The sequence below is a fragment of the Acanthochromis polyacanthus genome, chromosome 9 (genome assembly GCF_021347895.1).
Source record: "Acanthochromis polyacanthus isolate Apoly-LR-REF ecotype Palm Island chromosome 9, KAUST_Apoly_ChrSc, whole genome shotgun sequence".
Classification (NCBI taxonomy): domain Eukaryota; kingdom Metazoa; phylum Chordata; class Actinopteri; family Pomacentridae; genus Acanthochromis; species Acanthochromis polyacanthus.
Genome location: NC_067121.1, coordinates 39596061 through 39607441, shown reverse-complemented (window position 1 = coordinate 39607441; position 11381 = coordinate 39596061). Strand labels below are relative to the sequence as shown.

The following is an 11381-nucleotide window of genomic DNA, read 5'->3' as shown; positions in this document are numbered from 1 at the left end:
TATCAATATGGAAAAGAATTTACAAACCTCATTCTATTGTTTTGTCACCGCCTGTTCTCAAACTGATGTCCTGGTCCAGACACTGCCAACAATGCGAAGCGATGGAATAGCACACATCATGAAACAGCTCCCTTGGTATCTGCGTGCATTCACATTCAATGGTTGCTCTTCATTCAGTGACTGTTGCAGGTCTCATTGCGTAGACTTTGTCTTTTAGGTATCCCCACAAAAAGAAGTCTAACAAAGGAAGAAAGAGTACTGGAAACGTTCCAGCGAAGTCTAAGGAAGTCTGTGCGGCAAGCTAGTTGTGAGGTAGGCATTTCAAGATCATCTGTCCATCGCATCATGAAACGTTGTCAATGGAAAAGGTACATTCCAAGATTAGTCCATGCTGTTAATGACGATGATCCAGACTGAAGAGTACACTTTTGCGAGTGGTACTTGGAACGATGTACCGAAACTAGACTTGTTTTTATGGGGATACCTAAAAGACAAAGTCTATGCAAAGAGACCTGCAACAGTCACTGAACTGAGAGCAACCATTGAACGTGAATGCACGCAGATACCAAGGGAGCTGTTTCATGATGTGTGCTATTCCATCGCTTCGTGTTGTCGGCAGTGTCTGGACCAGGACATCAGTTTGAGAACCGGCGGTGACAAAAAAAACAGAATGAGGTTTGTAAATTCTTTTCCATATTGATAATTAAACGAATTATAATAAACACCTAGTTTACAATTATTTAAAGTATGTATACATTTTTGGGACAGTTATTGCAGAGTTAAATGCTTTTTTAATGTTGTACATATACAATAGTCTGTGCATTATCAGTAATTGTCTACTTGTGGGTAAATCTGTGCAGTATTTGTACTTCTCTATCTGTGTTTCTACTCATGAAATACTCTGTGCCGTACAGTTGTTCCCCCATCCAGAGGAATTTCAGATCTTAACATGATAATTGCACCTTTTCAGGTTATTTTAGGGGTAACATGCAGTATCAGTGTGTCTGCATATGCAAGAATTTGTGCAATATAGATTAAATTTGTGCAACAATACTGCTCTATCTGTATTTCTACTCATCCTGTGTAATATTTTTTACTCCCACTTCCAGAGGAATGTAGACAATCTGAACTAGTATATTTTTTATGCCGCTGTAATAATGCTGATTTTCTCGTGGGATCAATAAAGACTTTTTCACATCATAGATAAAGTGTGGCATGGAGTATTCTCTGTACAATAAGGTCATCCTACTTTCTATTCTATTCTCTAAACCAGCGGTGTCAAACTCATCTTAGTTCAGGTTCCACATTCAGCTGAATTTGATCTCCAGTGACCTCCAGGCATTTTCTTTCTTCTTGGACACGAGTAATGTGAAAATAATGATAGATTTGGGGTGACACTGAAGTAGCTGCTGTATTAATTGATTAGTTTATTGACAGACAATTATTTGGGAGCGTTTTTGAGTCCAGTTTAGTCCAGGTTCCACATTTAGTCCAGTAAAATCACAGCAAAATAACTTATAATAAATAACCACAACTCCTAATGTTTCCTTTGTTTTAGTGCAAAAATGTTCATTCTGAAAATAATCACATTTAAAGAACTGTCTTTTACCAAAACATGAACAACCTGAAATTTCTGAAGAAAAAATAAATTTCATCAACATTCATCCTCAGTTTATCATTTCCACATTACGACTTCCAGATCACAGAGTGTCTACAAAGAAACACAACATTTAGTCACCTGGAACTGAACCAGAGAGGGTTTACTGGAGGATCAAAACCTCAAAAGTCAGGGAAAAAAAACAAGACACAAAATGATGAAACATGAGACCAAAAATTTTATAAAAAAGTTACAAAGCGACAAAAAAAAGGCAATACACAGATGACACAAACATCACAAAAAATTACAAAAGTGAGACACAAAGTCACAAAAAATAGACAAAAAATACAAACCAGAGAAAAAGGAAACACAAAACGACAATAGTCACAAAAAAAACGACAAAATATTACAAAAATTAGATGAGAATTCATAGTTTTATTCTCTGGAATTTTTACACTTTGAGGGCCACTTTTAGCCCACAGGCCGCATGTTGTTAAGATGAAAGGCATCTGTGAATAATTTAGTATCATTTCAGTCTCTCATTGCCGGGTCGAGTGTTCTGGTCACCCTCTTAAAATGGCAGATTCACTACACTCAAACTACATTTCCACATCAGCGTGTTGACAGAAAAAAAAACAGAACAGAAATCGTGCGACGTTTTAGCATGAATCAGCCGGAACTCCATCCATCCATCCTCTATACACCGCTTTATCCTCACTAGGGTCATGGGGGGTGCTGGAGTCTATCCCAGCTGACTCTGGTGAAGGCAGGGGACACCCTGGACAGGTCACCAGTCTGTCACAGGGCTACATATACAGACACACAATCACACTCACATTCACACCTACGGACAATTTAGAGTAACCAATTAACCTCAGCATGTTTTTGGACTGTGGGAGGAAGCCGGAGTACCCGGAGAAAACCCACGCATGCACAGGGAGAACATGCAAACTCCATGCAGAAAGATCCCAGGCCCAGGCCGGGATTTGAACCGGGGATCTACTTGCTGCAAGGCCAAAGTACTAACCACTTACTCACTGTGCAGCCCAGTATGAAAACAGCTGAAGTAAATGTATTCAAACTTCTCTTTAATGACCATTTTAAACTGCTGTAAGCTTATTGCAGCGTGTTGGCTCATCGTTAGGACGGTCACACTTCTGCTGATTTCTAAATGCATCAGTCGGTATAAAGACGATGATTCATAGTCGACTAAATCCCTTTCTAAGCCCGCCAGAGAAGGCTGGTAGACAGTGGAAACTGTGACATAACAGGCCTTTCTTCCACAACACAGCATCATGGGAGAAAGCTACATGATATATATATTTATTTTTAGGCTTTTGCCTTTATTACAACAGAGCTACTTCCAGTTTTATACCTGTTTAACAACACATCAAGCAAGTAGTTTAGTAGAAAATTAACAACTGCGTCTAACTGATAAAACCTAATCTGTACATTAGATCTGCCTACAGTCATCTTCTTGTTGGAAAAAGTATAAATGACACGCTGACGCCTCAGGAACATGTACATGAACAGTTTATTTACACAATATGTTCGAGTTAAACAGCTTCAGCGGCTCCTAAAACGTCTACAGGTCTGATCTGACACCAAACCCTGGTCCTTTAGGAGGCTCCGTCAGAGAAGTTAAACCACCCGCCGGCTCACAGGAGAAACGACCGCCCCTAAGAGACAAATTAAACACGTCTTCACTTTGAAATATCAACAAATAAACGCATTAATTCACAGAATGTACTGTGGATATACCTGGGTCCTGGTGGTGGGATTCGGCCGGCTCTAAGTTCGTCAATGATCTCCTCGATGTCCTTCGGTGTGAGGTCCTCCTGGAAACAAAACAATGAGAACAGAACAGTGATGTTTCAATCCTGCATGAACATTTATATCCCCGTTGAGTTTCAAAGAAAGGGACAAATTTGGAAGCAGATTTTTTTTGTAATTGAAAGTGCTGGTAATGATTCTGTCTCAGCTGTCAAAGGCACCACGTTTCCCTCAGCAATGACCTTTTTTCCATTTTAAGTCATTGATAATAGATTTTACAGTCATTATCCCCAAACAACAACAGATAACTTAGTGCTGCTCATCATTCGTTCTCAAAAATACTTCAGATACAGCAATAGTTACTTGTTTAGCTGTACAGGAAGTCCTCGATTTATGACAACCTCGACCGACAGCGTTTCATCGTTATGTCAGAACTGGTTACGTGGAACTAGTTGATGAGAGGAGCGGATGAATATGTCGTTACACGGCGCTATCAGACGGCTTTGTTTCCATTCTCCGGGTGTACTCCACCTTGGATTGTGCTGCATTCACTAACTTTTTGTCCTTCATGGAAGTGAAATTAGATAAAACAAAACTCTGGGAACAGAAACAGCGACCAACATAGGTCAAGTTGTAAAAACAGGTCAGCATATTGTAGCGACCCTCTTTGATGAATGAGTGAGACTTTATCTGGTTCTCTGCTGGTTTATTGAACCTTCACACAGGATACTGTGGGCTGTAGCCAACGCCAGAATAAGTAGAAAAAACCCCATAACTTAGCTCCAGAATTAGTCGCCATTCCCAGCTCTCTCTACTGCTGACTCTGAGCCAATCAGAGGTGAGCTAACTAAACATGGCACGTTCACTGACATTAGAGAAATCTGGAACTGAACAATGAAACCTCAAAAACTCATCCAGGTTCTGGAGATCGTAGGAGAAGCTCCTACAATTTAAAGGTGGAACATTTCAGGTCATGAACCTCCTCATTAGTCTTTGTCATGGTGCCCGTTCTGCTAAACTCCCACAATGCTCTCTGTTTTAGCATGTACTGACCATCGTCCAAAACCAAAACACAAAATGACAACAACAAGATACAAAATCACAATCTATCTATTTATAGTGCATCTATAGTCTATCTATCCGTCCATCCATCAAAGAACCAGAAATTCCCCCACCCCTACTTGGGAGCCATAATGAAGGTAAAAAGTTAGTGTATGTAGCACAATCCAAGGTGGAGTACAACGGGAGGATGGAAACAAAGCCCTCTGATAGCACCGTATGACGACGTATTCATCCGCTCGTTAACTAGTTCCATGTAACCAGTTCTGACATAGTGATGAAACGCTGTAGGTCGAGGACGTCATAAACTGAGGACCTCCTGTAACATTCAAAGACCGTGCAAACCCCCGTCCTGCCTTCCTCCTGGTGTGAACACGTTGTACCTCTTCTTACACCTCAGCAGAACATTCCTCCTGTCGGAGTCGTATTTTCTTTAATTAGGTCACTCGCGTGTGCTCCTCTTGCAATAATTGAATCTCCCTTTGGTATTTGAGTGCAGAATTAGTTTCGTATAACGTCTAACCAAAGAACCCAAAAAGAAAACTTTTCACATCACATCTGGCTCCTGAAGGTAATCTGCCTTGACGCACCAGACGGCATTTGTTATCCGCCATTATTATTATTACTCTAACACTGATTGTTTGTCTTCCACACCTGCACCGGCTTCCTAGAAACAGAGTTGAGATGGATCCTCTGCAGACATTCTTCACAAAACTCATCTGAGTGTTTAACCTGATAGTTACAGCGTTCAGTGAGAACATCTGGACTCACATAGTAGTTGTCGTTGATCTGGACCATCGGAGCGTTCACGCAGGCGCCCAGACACTCCACCTCTATCAGCGTGAACATCTTATCAGCCGTCGTCTCTCCAACCTTGATACCTGCAGAGAACAAACGAACTGCAGATTCTGAAACTACAAATACGGCTTCCTGTTTACTGTTAAATACCACTGACAACTGTTTATGTACATCTTTGTTCCCGATCTCTGTTTATCTCAAACGCACACAGTAGAAAAACGTTTATTTGCGTCTGCGTTCTGATGCCTTTGTCGTTGTCTCGGCGTAGAATGGAAAACTCCTCTCACCCAGTTTGTTCTGGATGGCCTCCAGGATGCTGTCTGAGTTGCAGAGCATGCAGGGTGTCGTCGTGCAGATCTGGATGAAGTATTTTCCCACGGGCTGACGCAGGAACATCGTGTAGAACGTCGCCACCTCGTACACTCTCATCGGAGCCACTTCCAGCACCTCGGCCACCTGAACGGAGAAGATTACAAACATGATGCAAACAACACACCGCCGGGTCGCACGTCTGATCCAACTGGTGCTAGCTGAAAACCAATCAGTAGAAGAATGAGCGTGCCTTGTTCATGGCGGAGATGGGGAGCCATCCATGCTGCCTCTGGGCTACGTCCAACACCGGGATGGTCGCTGCTTGCTTGTGTCCTTCAGGGTACATCGAAATGATCGCCTCAATCCTCTACGGAGACAGAGGAGAAGAGACACACAAAATAACTACAAAAAAACTGCAAGCTGACCACAGAGACACACAAAATGACCACAAAAACTGCAATATGACCACAGAGACACACAAAATGACCACAAAACACCTAAAACGACCACAAAACAACTGAAAACAGCCACAAAGAGGAGCAAAATTACCACAAAAATGCACAAAATGACCACAAAAGAAACAAAATGAGCACAAACACCCTCAAAACAACCACAAAAAGACGCAACATGACCACAAAAATGCACAACATGACCACAGAAAAACATAAAATGACTCAGTGAGACAGACAATTATCACATAAAGACACAAAATGACGAGAGACACACAAATTACTACAAAAAAATTAAAAATGACCACAAAAACACCTAAAATGATTACAAACCAACTGAAAACTGCAAAGACGTGAAAAATTACCACAAAATTCCACAAAACCGACTGAAAATGACCAAAAAAGAAACAAAATGAGCACAAAGACACACAAAACAACCACAAATATGACCACAAAAACACACAAAATGATCCAATGAGACAGATAATTATCATGTAGACATAAAATGACAAGAGACACACAAACTCCAAAAAATTTCAAAATGACCACAAAAACACCGAAAATTATCACAAACAGACTGAAAACGACCACAATAATGCACAAAACAACCACAAAAAGACACAACATGACCACAAAATGACCGCAGAAAAACACAAAATGACGAGAGAAATAACTACAAAAATGCAAAATGACCACAAAACCACCTAAAATGATCCCAAACAGACTGAAAAAGACTGAAAATAGTTGACATTTTAGTGATATCCAGTCATTTTTTATTAATCAGTGATTGTTTCCACAATAAATAATGATGGAATTTGTAAAGAAACTATCATAATGAACATTAAAAACATCAGTTGTTTTAGTTTTAATAAAAATATATGCAGATGTATCCCATGGACTTGATAAATCCCTCAATAATAGATTGACTCTGACCTTCTTTTAGTCATTTCGCACAATTTTCTTGTCATTTTGAACTAGTTTAATGCCAGCTTGGATCGTTTCTCGTCATTTTGAATAATTTTTGTGTCTTTGGGATAATTTTCGAGTCATTTAGGACAAATTTCAGGTCATTCTGGACTAATTTTCTGTAATTAAGGATAATTTTCAAGTCATCCTGGATGGGTCAGAATATAATTGCGGGACTTTTTGTGACATTTTAGTGATATCCAGTCATTTTTATTAATAAATTATTGTTTCCATGATAAACAATAACAGAATTTGTAAAGACATGATCACAACGAACATAAAAACATTAGTTTTGTTTAGTTTTAATGAAAATGTATGCAGATATATCCCATGGACTTCAAAGTCCGTCAGTAATAGATTGACCCATGTGAGTTCAAATCAGCTTTAAAGAGGAAAGCTAATGTGAATGCTACAATTATTATTTTTTATTGGTAAAATAAAGGTCTAAAGGTGGAGAGGTGAGTTATACATCTGCGAAATTAGTGACAAAATACAACTATGCTGGTCATAAAAGCGAGGATTAACCAGGCATTTCAGATTACTGACTGAAGATTAACACTAAAATACAGATGAAATTATCCTGGAAAAGTCAGTAAATATCTGCTATTCACATTCCAGCCGTACCTTCTTGTTCTCCTCGGTGAACTCAAACGGAGTATCCGGGTTGTTGTCGGGAGTGTCTCTGTGCTGAAACAGAAACAGAACGACGTTAGAGAACAGCTAACACCGCTAACTCTAAACACATAACAGAGTCAAACCGCCAGCCTCTATTACGGCTGAATTTTTACTCAACAACCAGCGTTTTCATGTGGCAGTAACAGGTTTATGAGCAGCTAACAGCATCTGATATAAAAATATGAACATTCTTTCTGTGGAGGGAAACAGGTGCTGCTGTAGAAAACACTGATGAGAAGTATTTCTGCTTCTGCTCACACTGCCCCCTGGTGAGCAGCAAATATCTTTTCTGCAATTAAGGAAAGGAACATCAGATTTAATGGGTGTCTGGTGTGACACAAAAACAACATTCCTGATGGATGCTAAGTGATGAAACCGTAGTGTTTCCACGACACGAGAACGTCTTTTCTTTGTGCTGCTCCCTGTAGGAGCTATTGGAATAAACAGACAGACTGACACAAGGAGAGTAGTAACAAAACGTAGCAGTGACACAGATTTAGACTCTACAGGAGGTCCTCCACTTACATCCGAGTGCAGCTCCTATTGGTCGAAGCCGATTTTTGCCGTAAATTGGAACTCAAAAACATAAACAAGCTGATCGATCAGTTCTTCATAAAGTCCTGAATACCAACGACTTTCATGCATATATGAATAACTTCACTAGAAGATAACAGAATATCATAGCAGACTGATGTTGATGTTCAGGTTATAATGTTTATCGTTCAGTTCCAGATTTACCTAATATCAGTGAACGTGCCATTTTTAGTTGGCTCAACTCTGTCTTTTCGTGTTTTTGTCGTTTTGTGCCTCATTTTTGTCGTTTTGTGTCTCATTTTTGTCGTTTTGTGTCTGGTTTTTGTCATTTTGTGTTTCCTTTGTATTTAACTTGTGTTTTTTGTCTCATCTTTGTCTTTTCACTTGGGAGCCTTAATGAAGGGCAAAACGTCATTGTTATTGTCATCACATTTTACGCCTTAAAGCAGAGAAAGAGAAACTCACCACAAAGATGCCACCAGCTCCAGCACGAGCAGCAGACCGATGCAGACTCCTGACCTGTCTGGTCTGGAAGACAGAAGACGGGGAGACACTGATCACAGCGCTGAACTAAAGTCTCTGTTTTCAGCTGAGAAATGAAGAATCTGACATGTTTCATACACTGCAAACATTGCAGGATTGGTGATGATGCCTGACCCTAATTACTTTATTTTTATTTAATAACACTGAGCATTTTGCATCTGTAATCTTTTAGTTTTACTGTTGATCTTAATTGTTGTTGTTTTGCCTTCAGAGTGTCCTGCTGGGAGTTTGTCTGTCAAAGCATTCTGTAAACCAGGGGTGTCCAACATGAGGACCGCAGGCCAAAACCGGTCCTCCAGAGGGTCCAGTCCGGCCCTCAAAGGGTAAAAATTCCAGAGAAGACATTAACTGCAGATTGTAAATTAGTAAAACTATAAATTTAAAATCATTTCTAGACCATGATAAGTTGTTCTGATCAGAAAGTAAAATACTAGATTGTTCTTTTGCTGCTTTGTGTCTAATTTTTGTAACATTTTGTCCTGTCTTTGCTGTTTTTTTTCAGGCTTTTGTTGTTTGTCATTTTGCGTTTCCTTTTTGTCTTGCTTATGTTTTGTATCTTATTTTTGTCATTTTGTGTTTTGCTTTATATGTGGTTTTGTGTCTTGTTTTGTGTTGTTTGTCCGTTTTTTCGGTCGCTCTGTAACTTTTTTGTCTAATTGTTTGTCTCTTTTTTATTTTCAGGTTGTTCATAATGTTTTATAAAAAGATAATTTCTTAAATGTGAACATTTTTGAACTAAAGCAAGGGAAATATTAGGAGTTGTGATTATTTATAGGTTATTATGCTTTGATTTTACTGGTCTCTTGAGATCAAATCAGGCTGAATGTGGAACCTGAACTAAAAGGAGTTTGACACCTTGCTGTAAACCCTTGTATTAAAAAGTGCTTCTTAAATAATGCTACTATTATGATTAGTACATGTTTAAACAGCCTTCATTAATAGAAGCAAGGGAGAGGTGTTAGACTTCTACCAATTTTATACTTTTATTTAATGCTATATCCCAGTTTTACTAAATCTACAAACAGCTCACACAGTATGGGAAGAATTCTCAGTAAAATTTAACACTAGCATCGATTTAAATGCCAGTAATTTGCCATAACGTTCAGTAATAACACTCAGTTATCACACAGTATCTACTAAACTACGTGTTCTAACGCATTCAGTCATCCAACCACAAAAAGTAATTACAACTGACATACAAGTAGGCACAACAACGTCCATTCCAGTGTGTAAATTCTCGTTTGCATTGCATATTTTCCCTGCGATCACCTTGTAAACAGCAAGAAGCTAAGTTACCCGGCATGCTAGCGTTACCCAACAGCCAGTTAGCTTAGCTTTAGCCTCCACTTTATGCCCTTGTGAGGAGTCACGGCTATTTATCTACGAACTACCGAAAACGACGTTCAAACTCTCAGCCAGAACAGAGACAAATACGACAACCATACCGCCTGGGACGCTGCAGAGCGAACAGCCGCAGCAAGAAACATCTTTTGAGGCTTGAAGTTGGGTCCCGGTGCGTTAAGCTAACGGACAGCAGAAGCTCACGTTCGATTAGCACGGTCTGACGCACGACGCAAGGTACGTCGGTCGCCGAGCCGCTGAATCGATCCCAGATCTGAATTTGAGCTCCAAAACAACAGATGATCCAATGCACAGATATTTGGATATCTCCACAGAGCTGTTATATAATCTGATGGGTAGGATTTCTGGGGACAAATATGACAAAGAGTTTAATAGAATTACATGTTATTACATATATTAACAAAGACATGAGTCAGAATATAATTGCCAGACTTTTTAGTTGACATTTTAGTGATATCCAGTCATTTTTTATTAATATGTGATTGTTTCCATGATAAATAAAGATGGAATTTGTAAAGACATGATCATAATCAACATAAAAAGCATTAGTTTTATGTCAGCTTGGATCGTTTCTTGTCATTTTGAATCATTTTGAGTCTTTGGGATAATTTTTGAGTCATTTAGGACAAATTTCATGTCATTCTAGACAAAGTTTCCATAATTATGGGACATTTTTAAGTCCTTCTGGACGGGTCAATATATAATTGCAGGACTTTTTGTACCATAGTTGACATTTTAGTGATATCCAGTCATTTTTTTATTAATAAGTGATTGTTTTCATAATAAATTATGATGGAATTTGTAAAGAAATGATCATAATGAACAAAAAAAGCATAAATTTTATGTCAGCTTGGGTCGTTTCTCGTTCTCATTTTTGTTACCTTTTTCAGTCTGATTGTGATCATTATAGGTGTTTTGGCGGTCATTTTGCATTTTTTTGTAGATATTTAGTGCGTCTCTCATCATTTTGTGTCTTTATATGATAGTTATGTGTCTCACTGAGTCATTTGGTGTTTTTCTGTGGTCATTTTGTGCATTTTTGTGATCATGCTGTGTCTTTTAGTGGTTGAACAATAGCTGGATGCATTTATTTACATATTTATGTGAAAAAAAATCATAGGATGAAACCACATAAACTGTATCAGCTTTGGTATAAAGTGTTTATATCTTATATTGGCAGAGCAGGAGAATAAACGTTCTGCAGGGGTTACACAAGGGATTTAAGGTGAAAAACACTGAAAATGATGCAAGTGGAATAAATACAAACTATGAAATATGACATAATATGTAAATAAAGTTAAGATCAGTGACTT

At 38.9% G+C, this 11381-nt stretch overlaps 1 protein-coding gene across 1 annotated transcript; it reads right to left on the bottom strand.

Moving 5' to 3' along the window:
• Positions 1-3113: 3113 nt before the first annotated feature.
• Positions 3114-10317, bottom strand: ndufv2 (NADH:ubiquinone oxidoreductase core subunit V2). Its single transcript, XM_022209874.2, has 8 exons — positions 10152-10317; positions 8629-8691; positions 7579-7641; positions 5790-5906; positions 5515-5683; positions 5201-5310; positions 3359-3435; positions 3114-3276 (listed from the first exon to the last, which is right to left on the bottom strand). The coding sequence occupies exons 1-8, from the start codon at positions 10191-10193 to the stop codon at positions 3183-3185; spliced, it is 735 nt and encodes a 244-aa protein (XP_022065566.1). The 5' UTR covers positions 10194-10317; the 3' UTR covers positions 3114-3182.
• Between the last annotated feature and the right edge of the window lie 1064 nt (positions 10318-11381).